This window comes from Oryctolagus cuniculus, chromosome 1, assembly GCF_051225735.1.
Source record: "Oryctolagus cuniculus isolate XC-2025 breed Fujian yellow rabbit chromosome 1, ASM5122573v1, whole genome shotgun sequence".
Classification (NCBI taxonomy): domain Eukaryota; kingdom Metazoa; phylum Chordata; class Mammalia; order Lagomorpha; family Leporidae; genus Oryctolagus; species Oryctolagus cuniculus.
Genome location: NC_142867.1, coordinates 216,697,744 through 216,711,677, shown reverse-complemented (window position 1 = coordinate 216,711,677; position 13,934 = coordinate 216,697,744). Strand labels below are relative to the sequence as shown.

The 13,934-nt window shown below is 48.4% G+C and overlaps 1 protein-coding gene across 1 annotated transcript; it reads left to right on the top strand.

Annotated features, from left to right (window-relative positions):
* The first annotated feature begins 8,512 nt into the window (after nt 1-8,512).
* Nucleotides 8,513-13,815, top strand: LOC138842959 (major urinary protein 4). The gene is made up of 7 exons (XM_070063395.2): nt 8,513-8,698; nt 9,677-9,813; nt 10,556-10,629; nt 11,301-11,411; nt 11,762-11,863; nt 12,039-12,084; nt 13,563-13,815. Exons 1-6 carry the CDS (start codon nt 8,612-8,614, stop codon nt 12,074-12,076), a joined length of 549 nt encoding a protein of 182 aa, XP_069919496.1. The 5' UTR covers nt 8,513-8,611; the 3' UTR covers nt 12,077-12,084; nt 13,563-13,815.
* Nucleotides 13,816-13,934: the final 119 nt, after the last annotated feature.

The window sequence follows — 13,934 nt, the reverse complement described above, 5'->3', positions numbered from 1 at the left end:
AGACCCAGAGTGAGCTCCAGACTCCCGGCTTCAGCCTGGCCCAGGCCTAGGCGTTGAAGGCATTTGAGGAATAAGCCAGCAGATGGAAGCTCGCTCTCTCTCTCTCTCTCTATCTTTTACTGTCTCTCTGATTCTCTTTTAAATAGTATTTAAAAATAAATTTTAGAATATTTTAAGAGATCCTTTTAGTGTATTTGTGTATCTGTCATCCATTGAAGAAAACACCAGAGAAGCATCCATTCATTGTCAAATGATGAAATTTGGGAAGCCCCAGGGAGAATCACTGATTTTGCTCAAAGGCAGTGTTGTTGCCACACTGGAGCCACCTTGTGGGGGACTGGCCTGTGCACTGAGGAAGCTCTGTCAGCCCTGAGCCCCAAATCTCAGCAGTATTCACCAGTTCCTGTGAAAACCAGAAAGGCTTTGCCTGCCCCACTTTCAAAACCTCTCCTAGGACTATTGCTGTCCATGGTTAAGAAGCACTTACCAAGGGCTGGCATTGTGGTGTAGCAGGTAAAGCTGCCACCTGCGACATGTGGGCACTGTTCTAGTCCCAGCTGCTCCACTTCCAATCAGCTTCCTGCTAATGTGTCTGGGAGAGCAGTGGAGGATGGCCCAAGTACTTGGGACCCTGTACCTCTGTAGAAGACCCAGAAGAAGTTCCTGGCTCCTGGCTTTAGTCTGGCCCAATCCAAGCCATTGCAGTCATTTAGGGAGTGATTTAGACAGAATCTCTCTCTCTCTTTCTCTCTCTCTCTCTTTCTCTCTCTCTGTCTTTCAAGTAAATGAAATAAACCTAAATTAAAAAATAAAGAAAAAGGGGCTCACACTGTGCTGTAGTGGGCTAAGCCTCCTCCTGAGATGCCAGACGCCGGAGTCCCATATGGGCACTGGTTCAAGTCCCAGCTGCTCCTGTTCTGATCCAGTTCTCTGCTATGACCTGGGAAAGCAGTAGAAGATGGGCCAAGTGCTTGGGTCCCTGCACCTGCTTAGGAGACCCCAAGGAGCCTCCTGGCTCCTGGCTTCAGATCAGTGCAACTCTAGCCATTGCAGCCATTTGGGGAGTGAACTAGCGAATGGAAGACCTTTCTGATTCTCCCTCTCTCTGTAACTCTACCTCTCAAATAAATAAGCAAAATTTTTAATAAAAAATGTTTACAATGTACTAGTTTTTTTAAAAAAAAAGAATACCTTGCAGTTCCTCCAGCCAGGGCCTGTGGCAGAAGAGAAAGAGTACCTTCCAGTTGTTAGTCTGGCTGGTAAAGTCGGGGGTGGCACCTCTCCAGGCATGAAGACACCTGGGAAATACATGGCACTTCCACAAGCTCCACGTGGAGCACAACAGCCGTAGTCTCATCAAGTCCCCTAGGTCCTGGATGAAGTAGATGCATCCCAGGAAGAGGCATTTTCCTTGACAAGGGGGTGGGGGATAGAATTGCATGGCTGGGAGTGGCTTGCAGGTACTTCCAGCTCAACAATCCTAAACTAACTTCCTGCCAATTTATCCCGCATCAATTTCTCTGTGCAATCAAGAAGATAACTATAAACATTATGGATTTATTGCCCTGTAGGACATTAACCACTTCGTATCTAACATCAGTTTTATTCCAGAATGTTTTTCTCTTATGAGTTTCTGTCAGTTTCTTATGCCTTCCTTTGGATTCTTCTGATTCTTTCAATAATGAATTAAATCTTTGCACATGCTCACCATACATGTAGTTGTATAAGAGTTATGTTTTCACTCTCAGAATTATATTTTGATAAACTCACCATGCTACAGGGACTGTTGAATGAAAAACTTCATGTAAATTTGATTCAGCAGAGTTTAAATGGGCAAAGGACAATTTGTGAATTGGGCGGTCCTCTGAGCAAGAGTTTCATCGAGCTCCGCCGTCCCGCAAGGTAGACGGGCAGCATCTAGGTATGGAAAGCAGAATCGAAGTATGAGGATGGCTTGACTGATTTCCTTATTACCATTTGCCTTATTTGAATGTGGTCTGATCAGTTGGCTGCCAGTGATGGATCAAAGCCCATCTACTATGATTGGCTGAGACTCAGCTGTTGCCAAAGTGTATCCCTAACTCAGGCTTCCAGTTCATCTACACCTTACGTTAAGTTGCCCTTCATCAGGGACTCATGGTTTAGCAGCAGCCTCAGGCCAACCTTAGTTTAATTGAATAGGTCATTCAAAGGATGACTTAGCTTTCTAAGTGCTGGGAGACTCAGTGAGGAATTCTTGAGCTGAGTACTTGTATTCTCAGTACTTAACACAGTACACGTACAATTGCTACTTGCTTAATGAGTAAGTTGATCAAAATGAAAGAATTTAATTAGTTTTCATGAGCTGAATACTTACTGTGTGCCAGACACCGTGCCAAACTCTCCAAGAATCCCCACACTGCTGGTATGAAGCGAATCTTCTGGCACATGCGTCAGGTCAACTTGTGTGTCTTCCCATTCTTCCTGGCACTGAATACGCCTTGGTATTATGTAATGTGATCTGAATGTTCCCACTGGCTCCCTCAGTGAGTGATTTGATTTGTTCGATTAGTTGAAAGTGTAATTGAGGACAAGGTCACCAAGTTCATTTCCAATCAATGAGTAAGCTTTGGTCCAGTTACCTGGTTATAAATGGGTTTCATAACCCTCTTACCCACACAACAGACATTGACTTAGACTGTTTGTCAACCACCTGGCTGACTGGCCCTTCCCTACATTTGGTGTAGAGTAAGGTTAGTTTTTGGCGACCAGGTACTTAGCTTGAAGCCATGAACGGAAAGGAACAACTCTTGCTTTTTGCTATGGAGTTATCTTCTAATTCCTTACTAGAAAAGCAATAATCCCTGCTATGGTCTGAACAGGATTTAGCTTCCCAACTCCTGCAGATAGATGTCTAAGTCCTAAAGTCATGGATTGATGGTGCTAACAGGAAGGAGTCTTGATCCAATTATGATGGGTGGGGCCTTTGGGAAGTGATTGGATTAGACTAGGTTGCTGGGCAGAGCCCCATGGTCTGATTACAATGGCTTTGTAGGGAGAGACACATGTCCACGGGGGGTGAGTGTGTGGTCTGTGTCTCTGCTCTCTGATTGCCGTGTGGCCCTTCCTCTGCAGATACTCTGCCACCCACCGCCTTCACTGGGTGCCAGTACAGTGAAGGCTGCTCAGCCTTTGACCATGAACTTCCAAAACCAGGAGTGCAAATAGACCTTTGCCTTTAGAGAGTAGCTGCTCTCAGCTTTTTCCGCTGACATGATGGAAAGCTGGCTAACACAATCCCCAGTCCGCTCTGTGACCATCCATCCATCGAGCAAAACAGAGCTGGTGCTCACCCTCTGCTTGGTCAGCTCTTGCAGCTTCACACATAGTGCTGCACTTTAAGAAATCTGCAAGCAAATTCTTTAGCAGTAACTACCAGGAAGCCACTTCTGTGAGTCTACTGCATTACTTAAGTCTGTTTTTTTTCTTCAACCATCTGCCCCTGATGCTAGAAATATCAAGCCCTGAGCTATGTAATTGGGTCAACAAGTAGGCCTCTGGAGTCAGACAATCCTGGGTTCAAAAATGAGTCCTCCCACTTACTGGCTGTGTGATCTTGGTAAGATTATTTAACCTTTCTGAATCTCAGTTCATAACCCTGTAAAACAGGATAACGGTACCTCTATGAGGAACTTTTATGAGGATTAAATGAAGCAATATTTGTGAAGCATTAATCTAATACTCACTGCATTATTAATTTCCAGCACCAAAATATTATTTTTATCAGTCTGGCTCCAGGATAGATGAGGTGTGTACTGATGAAAAATATGTTCTCATTATGTCTCAGTAAGTAGACTTTGGCACAATTCTATGCTTGGCACTCCTTGAATAAATAGGACTGTAAACAAGGCTGTCTGTCTCTGATGAACAGGTTATTGATGTCTAAAGACTTCAAGTAGAAAACTAGTTGATGCGATTTGCTGATTAATACAGTAGCTCAGATCCAGATATAAATGTGATATTCTTGATATTTTGGTGGATTTGGAGGCCGTGGGCAGCTCTGCCCTGAAATGACTTTCTCTTTTGTAATTTGTAAATTGACAAGTAACAATTGTATATATTTAGATGTACGACATGATGTTTTGCTGTATGTGTACATCGTGGAATGCAGTCCGGGAATGACTCTTGACAAGAGTCAGCCATACTCACTGGGTCCCATAAAAGAGGTCTGACAGCCAGCTGTCTAGGGTGGTGACAGATGACAGGGTGGACACAGACTTTGCCTGTTACTGTTGTACCTACTGAGCCTCATCAGCACAGGACTGGTTCTCCCCACAGGAAAGGGAACCACGTCCCTGGACCCATGGGCTGGCAGATCGAGTCAACTCACCTCCTGCTTCCTGCCAGAGGACAGACTTTCCTCCTGGGAGACCCCCATTGCCCTTCCCCGGGCCAGGAGAGGACCAGAGGCCGTTAGAGCGTGCTTCTGTCCGCTGTCACCTGTGAATTTGCATTCCTTAGGAAAAACTTCTTCCTGCTCCATACCTGGAATTAGGTGGTCAAATTACATGTTCTTCTCTCTCCTTTGATTCCTCTTCTTTGCTACTATAAACTCCTCTGTTTTTCTACACAATTCTTTATTTTACTTTCTACTTTATTTCCCTCAACACTGGCCAGGAGTTTGCTGAGGGCACAGTCACCATATTATTTATTTCTGCAGCCTACAAAATGCCTGCTATGAGCCAAGTGTAGAATAAGCGTATCACAACTATAGTTGAACTAATTCAAATAATATTTTTTAAAAAAAATCTATGTAGTAGACCTGAAACAAATTGCAATACCACAGACTAAATTACTCTACAGTCAAATATTGTGGATACCTGTGTAGCTTGCCTATAGATAATTGGCTAAGTGAACTTTCATAAATTGAGTGTTTGCTCCAAGTACTTACATTATCATCTGGGAGATGTTAACATCAGAGACTTTTTTTTTTCCTTCCTCAACTCCCATCTCCCATCTCTCCAACTCTTCCAGTTCCTCCCCAGTACAAAAGTCAATAGCCGGGGCCAGTGCTGTGGCACAGTAGGCTAAGCCTCACCAGTTCGAGTCCCAGCTGCTCCACTTGCGATCTGGTTGTTTATCGCCTGGGAAAGCAGTGGGAGATGGCCTAAATGCTTGGGCCCCTGCACCCCCATGGGAGACCCAGAGGAAGCTTTTGGCTTTGGATCAACCCAGCTCCAGCTGTTGCCACCATATTTGGGGAGTGAACCAGTGGATGAAAGATCTTTCTCTCTCTCTCTCTCTCTCTCTCTCTCTCTGTAACTATACCTCTCAAATTAAAAAAAAGAAAAGTCAATAGCTCATTTGACTGTAATATGTATTATTCATTTATAACTGTGGTAGTGTTTTGAGATTACTCATCCACAGTTCCGTCGACAAACTTGTAAAAGCAACACTGGAGTAGTGTTGGAGGGAGTCCCATTAGAAAGCTAAGCCTCAATCCTGATCGAAGGTTGTCAGTTCAGCTTTGGTTTCATCGGGGATTCTTTCACCAAGCCCCTAGACTGAGTCACCCCTCTTGGATATTTTTGGAGGCCTTGACAGGCTATCTCACTGTGTACAGCTGCCCTGGCAATGTTGAAGCCAATCACCACAATGTAGTAGATTTGAAATGGACACGGATATTCAGAATGGGGAGCAGTCAAGTTAGTTCATAAAAGATAGGATCATCCAAACACAGGCTTCTGCTCATAGTCTTCGGGCCTGTGCTGTCTCTCTACTCCTCCAGCCTAACATATAAATGAAGAGATCACTATTCAAAAGCAATCCTCCTATTTATGAAAAAGGGTTTTCTAAAAGGTTCCTTCTAAGAATCCCTGCTGCTTTTAGGATAGAAAACTTTCCCAAAGGGAACAAAAGCAGAAGTAAAGGTTATACAATGTGCCGCCTGATGAATGTGGAGTTGGGGCTGGCAGTGGGATGGGACAAGTGGCAGCTGACTGTCCGCTCAGCATGACCACCTAGGAAGAGTGGGCTTCACTAGCTGGTTCGCAGGCTGCCCTCTGTTCTTGCAGAGAGGCAGTGGAGGAAATACGCAGTGTATACAGCCTCAGGCTGTCGCTCCCCCTCTTCGTGGAGGAACGACACAGGACCCTGCGCTGTTCTTTTGTCTGCTCGGCCCTCCCCGGGTTTGCTGCTGGTTCTTCCCGGGTTGGCTACCGACCCTTCCACCTCCGTGGAAGGGCGGTTCCCCCTGCCACTTTCCCCACTTCCACGGGGGAGCGGCACACCGCCGGCCGGCTCTCTCGGGGGCTGCACAGGTGTTCCTCTTAGATGTTCCTGGTGCATGTTGTCTCTCTCCTCCTTTATAGTCCTCTTCCACCAATCCCAACTCTGCTACCCACACGCCGAGTACGCTGCTCTCCTCCAATCAGGAGCAGGTCCTACAGTTTATTGGTTGAACTGGAGGCAGCTGTGTAGAAGCTGTTTCTCCCTTCTCAGCACCATATTGTGGTAGAGCAGATGCATAGAATAAGTCTTAATTCCAGTAACTTAGTCTAGTCCGAGTTGCTCCCAGTTGCTCCCCGCACAGGCACCATTTGTCAAGCGTGGTTCTTCCATCTCAGGGCCAGCCAAACCCACATCTGCCTATGAGGCTGAAGGTACATGGACTTCGAACCACCAGTGACCGGATGTCAATTGAGCCCGAACTGGGGATGACCACACAGGGGCTGGAGTGACTACGTAAGCAGGCCACAGACACAACGCCGCAGCTCCTAGGCTCATTGCTTATACCCAGCTCCTCCCACGGCATCAGCCTCTTTCTGACTTGGGGTGGGAGATGCCATGAGGCGAGAGTGACCTCAACTTTGAACATTCCAGCTGGCAGCACAAGATCCTGTCTCTCCATTTTCTTCTCCCCTGGAGTGTCCTTCGCACATACTCGCCACACCGCTGGATCCTCCTTCATCTCCAGACACACCCCAAGTCCTGCCTTCTCCAGGAAGCGTCTGTGGCCCCAGCAGTTCCATGCATGCTAGATACCATGCTGAGAGTTTTATGCTCACCATTCCATTGAATCCCTACTACATCCTACTAGGCAGGAGTAATTATTCCCTGCAAGCAGAAATGGAAATGAAGTCTCCCTGGGGGTTAAAATATGTTCTCATGGCTTCAAAAATTGCAGAGATAGGATTGGAGCAGGCCTTCATGACTCCCAAGTCTATGCTCTTAAGCACTTTCTACACGATGCCCCTCCCCATATAACCCTCTTTACTATGGAAGGTTCTTTGAAGGAAAGGATATAATCTTTTCTTTTTTTTTATTTATTTGAAAGACAGAGTTCCACAGATAGAGGGAGAGGCAGAGAGACAGAGAGATCTTCTATCTGCTGTTTCACACCTCAGATGGCCACAACAAAACTGGAGCTGGGCCAGTCTGAAGCCAGGATCCAGGAGCTTCTTCTAGGTCTCCCATGTGGATGCAGGGGCCCAAGCACTTGGGTCATCCTCCACTGCTTTCCCAGGTGCATTAACAGGGAGCTGGACTGGAAGTGGAGCAGCCAGGACTCAAACTGGTGCCCATATGGGATGCTGGCAGTGCAGGCAGTGGCTTAACCTACCATACCACAGCATCAGCCCCAAAGTAGAAAAAAAAATTTTATTTATTTATTTGAAAGTCCGAGTTGGGGCGGGGGGGGACAAAGAGAGCTTCCATCTACTGGTTCACTCCCCAGATGGCTGCCACAGCTGAGCCTGGGTCAGGCTCAGGAGCCAGGAGTTTCTTCCAGGTCTCCCATGTGGGTGCAGGGCCCAATCACTTGGACCATCTTCCGCTGCTTTCCCCAGGCCATTAGCAAGGAGCTGGATCGAGCAACCGGGACCTGAAGTGTCGCCCATATAGGATGCCGATATGCAGGCAGCGGCTTTACTTGCTATGCCAGGGTTAATATCTTGCAGTTCTGTGCTCGTATGGGCCCATGTTGCAGAATCACACAGAGTGATTAACACAATTTCCCATTCATTATGGGGTCAGGGAAGGCTGCGCTGATTGAGTTCCGTGAGTAAGGAAAAGAAATGAGAACGCGCTGAACAGCAGGCACCTGGATTTGAAGACGTTATATCGCTCAGTGCTCTGTGGTGGGTACTTTGGTTCTGACAGTTTGCTGGGCTTGGAGACTGTGCAAATTCCGTAAATCACCCAATTCCACTCCCCAGATGAGCTGGGGGAACAGAGATTCCCCACACCCTCCAATTCCCAGTTGCACAGCGCGCCTTGCCCACACCCTGAGCTTTCTGATTCCAAGCCAGACCCACAGTTAAAAATCTGGTTCCCCATGACAGCACTGCCAGCCATCCACTCTTTTTCCTGAGACTGTGTTTCAGAATTGAAGGTCACTAAATACATATTAAAGGGAGGGGATTGCCAAGTTTCAAAAGGGCAGGAACAATCCTTGGCCTCCCACCAGAGACTGAAAGGCCATTTCCTGGAGGGGAGGAGGGAAGCTGGAGCCCCATAGACAAATAACCTGGCCACAGGGTATAAACTCAGGGGAGCTGGGGAGAGAGGCCACTGCCGGGCAGACTCCTTCCTGACAGCCGAGGAAGATCCCGCGCCACACACCCCCGCCAACATGAAGCTGTTGTGGCTGTGTCTGGGGCTGATTCTGATCTGTGCCCCAAAGCAAGGAGATGCGCACAGCCACTCGGAAGTGTCCCAGGTAGAGTGGGCGAGGATGGCGACTCTTGCCTGTGGGGGCTGCTTCAAAGCATTCTTCTTTTTCTTCTTCATTTTCTTCTTTTTTTTTTTTTCCTTATTTATTTAAGAGACAGAAAGACAGGCCGGCGCCGTGGCTCACTTGGCTAATCCTCCACCTGCGGTGCCGGTACCCCGGGTTCTAGTCCCAGTTGAGGCGCCGGATTCTGTCCCGGTTGCTCCTCTTTCAGTCCAGCTCTCTGCTGTGGCCTGGGAGTGCAGTGGAGGATGGCCCAGGTGCCTGGGCCCTGCACCCGTATAGGAGACCAGGAGGAAGCACCTGGCTCCTGACTTAGGATCGGCGCAGGGCGCCGGCCACAGCAGCCATCTGGGGGGTGAACCAACGGAAGGAAGACCTTTCTCTCTGTCTCTCTCTCTCTCACTGTCCAGCTCTGCCCGTCCAAAAAAAAAAAAAAGAGAGAGAGAGAGCGAGAGAGAGAGAGAGAAAGACAGAGGACTCCCACCTGCTGGTTCACTTCCCAAACACCCACAATGCCTAATGCCTGGAGCCCAGAACCCAGTTCAGGTTTTCCACATGGGTGACAGGGACCTGCCTTCAGGATCCATTTCCTGTGGTCTCCCAGGATGCACATTAGCAGAAAGCTAGGATTGGGAGCCGGATGTGGGTGTCCCAGCCAGCATCTTAACTGTTGCGCCAAACACCCACTCCTGGTTTGGAGAATTCCAAAGTCAGGTGGGTTCTACTGGAAGGCAAGGAGTCCTTAACCTGTTAAACTAAAGGCATGGTTTCAGACATTGGACTAGGAGCAATTGTGCCATACTAAATGATGACAGTGCCTGGGGACCTCCCTTCTCACAGGATGCAGTTCTAATCCCACCCTTCCATCACCACTATGAGCCCTGGCTCAGGGTTCAAGGACAGAAGTGTCCATGTGGCATCTCCTCTCCTGTTCTCTTACCCAATCATTTCACCTCTTTGCAGATTTCAGGAGAGTGGTATTCTGTTCTGTTGGCCTCTGACCACAGGGAAAAGATAGAAGAAAACGGTAGCATGAGGGTTTTTGTGGAATACATTCATGTCTGGAAGAACTCTTCTCTATCCTTTAAGTTCCATACACCGTAAGTGTGGCCTTCTTGAGTTGGGAAGGGAAAAATGGAAGCCTGGGTATTACTCACACACAAGCATGTGTATGTATATACATGTGAACATAGGTACACGTATGTGCACATGTAACCACACATATACTGAGTCTGGGTTCAAAATCAGAGTCCCTCATTGGGCATTGATCCAGGACTCAATGGGCTCCAGGCTTTTGAAAAGATTCAGAGGCAGGAGTTGGTGACAGGAATAAATTTATTGAGAGTGGGACAAGCAGAGGGCAGAGGGATGTCAAAGTCATCAATAACATGCTGGTAGCATCAACACATGGAATCAATGGCCTCAGCTTGAATCATCTCCTGCTAGCCATGTGAACAAGAATATTCAGGCCATCCATTTCCATTTTCCCGTGGGTAAAAGGAGACGGTGACATTCTCTCTCTGGGTTTTTATGAGGACCAAGTCTGGGAATATTTGTAAAGCACTCATTTGAGAAATTGGCATGTGGCGAACACTCAGTCAGCAATCCAGGCAAGAGGATACGTTACAGGAATAGTAAAGTGATAAGTGGGGACTATTAGAATGATCAACTAGTTGTGTAAGTTCTTCAAATGTCAGACCAAGTGAAGTAATATCAATCTGAGCTCTTTGATAATTGTGCCAAAAATGTTCAGAAATAGAATAAGAAAGTCGAGCGAGAATAGAAGGTGAGGGAACCAGCCTCATTAATATCTCTTGGGCATCCATTTGTTCTGTTTTCCAGTGTAAATGGAAAATGTACTGAACTTTTTTTAACATGTGACCCAACAGAAGACAACCATGTATATACTGTTGAGTGTAAGTATACCCCCCCAAATTCCTTCCTAAATCCTACTTTCATTTACAAGGAATTTACTATAGCTCTATATCTTCAAGATCTTTATCAAGTTCAGATAAATGCTTATTTAGGTCATATAATGCAGGGCATCTATGAGCCAGCATTCCTGGTGTGTTCAGTATGGAAGAAACTTGCCTATACAAGGCAATGCCCAGCACATAAAACCATCAGATGTTAAAGAAGGTGATTTGGTCTTATCTACCACCTGCCATGCAAGGGAATTCTCAGGAAAAACAGCCAACTGGCAGGACAGCTTCCCACTCCCTGTGTCTTTGTGGTGGTCACTGCCATGGCTAAGTTCTCAGGATGCCGCACTGGGTATGTGATGCCAGCAGGACTTAGAGGGAGGTCAGAGACACATCCCTGAGAAAGCTGCTGAGGGTCTCATGAAAGACAAGGGTGAGCTGCTGTGGGTAAATTTTTCTACCATTGGAGGTCTACCTAGCAGATCCTTTTTCATAGAAGTCACCTCGTGTAGCCTAGGAGATGCACAGAGGAGGCATTAGCCATCCTCCCTCTCTGTCCTTTCCGGAACACGCACTTGAACTTGTTTTTGGGAAAGAACAGGTAAAGGATTTCAATAGCTTCCCATGGACCAAAGAAGTTCTGAGCTGTGTTCTTCCCTCCACAGATGATGGACACAATGTCTTTAGCATCCTTGACATGGTCCCTGATGACTATATTATTTTCCATCTCATAAATCACAACAATGGGGAAAGTTTCCAGCTGATGGAGCTCTACGGTAGAGTTTTTTCATGCTGCCACTCTTCTTGGGGTGGGGATTGGGGAAGGAAGAAACCCTGAATTTAGAGTGGTCTCATCATGGATGTTCCCCCCAACCCCTGGAAAGACAAGTGCTCGCCTTTGGTAAGCCTGTAGGCTTGGTGTTGGGAAGACCATGGAACCTGGCATTGAGCCAAAAATGTATCCCAACGTTGTCAAATTCAGGATAACGTTTATGTCCCACCCCCGAGACCTCTGCCTGAGCCCCAGTTGGTGCCGTTCATTTCCCCTTGCGTCTGAAGCCCCATCTCCCCATTCACCTCCGGGACTCACACACAAGACACAGCACTACTGTCACTCATCCCGCAGGCCGAGGACTGGATGTGAGATCGGATATCAGGGAAAAGTTTGTGCAGTTGTGTCAAGAACGTGGAATTGTTGAGGAAAACATACTGGACCTAACCAAAGTCGGTAAGTTCAGCTGTCTGGCTGTAGCGTTCTGCATTCCCGTGGGACCAAAGGAGCCACCCAAGGGAAGGCAACACCCACATTCCGCCCCCTTGTTCTCCTGCTATGGAATCACCTGGGTCCTTCCTGGGGAACCCACTGGGTTGGTGCCTGAACACGTTCTGTTCCACCTCCGCAGATCGCTGCCTCTACGCCAGAGACGGCGGAGCCGCCTAAGCCTTCAGGTTGGTGATCTCGGAGCCCAGCGGAAGGGGGTGGGCCAGCGCCTTGCAGAGCAGTAGGGGTTTGGGCTCAGATTACTGTAAAAATAATTTGAAGGCCGGGACCGCAGCTCAATAGGCTAATCCTCCACCTAGCGGTGCCAGCACACAGGGTTCTAGTCCCGGTCGGGGCGCCGGATTCTGTCCCGGTTGCCCCTCTTCCAGGCCAGCTCTCTGCTGTGGCCAGGGAGTGCAGTGGAGGATGGCCCAAGTACTTGGGTCCTGCACCCCATGGGAGACCAGGATAAGCACCTGACTCCTGCCTTCGGATCAACGCGGTGCGCTGGCTGCAGCGCACTGGCCGCGGCGGCCATTGGAGGGTGAACCAACGGCAAAGGAAGACCTTTCTCTCTGTCTCTCTCTCTCTCACTGTCCACTCTACCTGTGGGGAAAAAAAAGTTAAAAAAAAAATAATTTGAAAGGAAGCTGGCAGTGGCGGGAGGGAGAAGTGTGTAGTTTGACATTTGGAGCTAGGGGATTTGGACTCAGGACCCCATCCTTCCATGAGCTTTTGAGCAAAATGCCAAGGGTGGGGACCTTCTGGCCCGAGGGCCATCTAAGGCCCAGGAGCTCGTCTGGTCTGGTCCCGCCGGGGCAATCACAGGCGCAACTCGAAACTCAATCAATCTACAGCAGGCTGATTTTTAAGCAGACAATTTTGTGTGGTTGGTGAATGACGCTATAAGCATCCAGCTGGCCCTGGACGGAGCAAAGGTTCCCCAGCCCTGGAAGCAGTGGAAGAGAAGACAGGAGATCTGCCTTACAAGCGTCCTGTAGGGCAGCAGGCTGGTCAGGAGGGCTCAGGAACCAGTACTGGGCCACACGGAACCAAGGCTGCAGGCCCAAAATGCAAAACGTAGGAGGGTGTGAGTACGAAACGCCCACGTGTCTCTGGGTTGGGGATCCGTGTTCCCAAAGCCAGGCTGTCATCCCACTCTCCAGTGTAGGACACAAATGTCTTCCCTGAGGCTGGGCACACCCTCGGGTCACATCCCAGCACAGCCCTGTCTGCTCCGAGCTTCCTCGTCTGTCTCCTACCCCAGATTTATCATAGGGCTTCATTCAGATGAAATACGCGGACATCTAGCCACTTGCATGAAGGAAGTAGTTACCCAAAATAGCCAGGCTTCTGTCAGTATCCCTCAACCCATCAGAAACTCTTCCAAACTTCTAAGGCTGAAGATGGCAGAAACCAGCCCGGAATTCCTTTCTCTCTTATAGATTCAGTTGGGGCTGAGGTTGAAATGGAATAAGCAATAGGAAAAACAAAAAAATCATTTCCTTGGCGCTCCTCCTCCCCGTCTTGTGGAAAATAGGCTAAGCTAGCGTGCAGGCGTAGAGCCAGTCCGTCAGCCCCTTGGACTAGAATGTTGCTTCACCCTTGGTTCAATCCGAGTGCGGCTCAGCAGGCATCTGTGTCCTCTTTCCCCTCTGCTGTTTAGGGCTAAGTGCATGCGTCCCGGCCTGGGCTCCAGCTTCTTCCCTCCCCCGCCCCCACGCCTCCTGTGTCAAGTGCTGGGGTCTGATTCCCGTCACTAGGCCTGCGTGCTGCAGCTGAAGGAACATCCCTGGTTGCCATCGATCCACCAGCAATCAAAGGTCGAGTCGGGATTTCTGAGTCTGCCACACCCAGGGGAAGCCTACATGCACAAGCTCTCCCTCTGCACACTCAATAAATGAGCCGCCTTGCATCGAGTGCTGTGTTTCCGTGTCTGGGAGATGTGGGGAGACCCGAGGGAGGGACTCCCTTGGCCGTGCATTCGCCATCCCCTTCTGACTTCTCCAAATCGCCTCTGCGTCCCAGGGTGTTCACT

What these genes read in the sequence shown, in the direction of transcription:
- LOC138842959 (XM_070063395.2), top strand. Translation starts at nt 8,612, where the DNA reads ATGAAGCTGTTGTGGCTGTGTCTGGGGCTGATTCTGATCTGTGCCCCA. An exon ending in CCAGCTGATGGAGCTCTACG is followed by an intron (nt 11,412 to 11,761) that starts GTAGAGTTTTTT and finishes CTCATCCCGCAG; the next exon opens with GCCGAGGACTGGATGTGAGA. An exon ending in ACTGGACCTAACCAAAGTCG is followed by an intron (nt 11,864 to 12,038) that starts GTAAGTTCAGCT and finishes CCACCTCCGCAG; the next exon opens with ATCGCTGCCTCTACGCCAGA.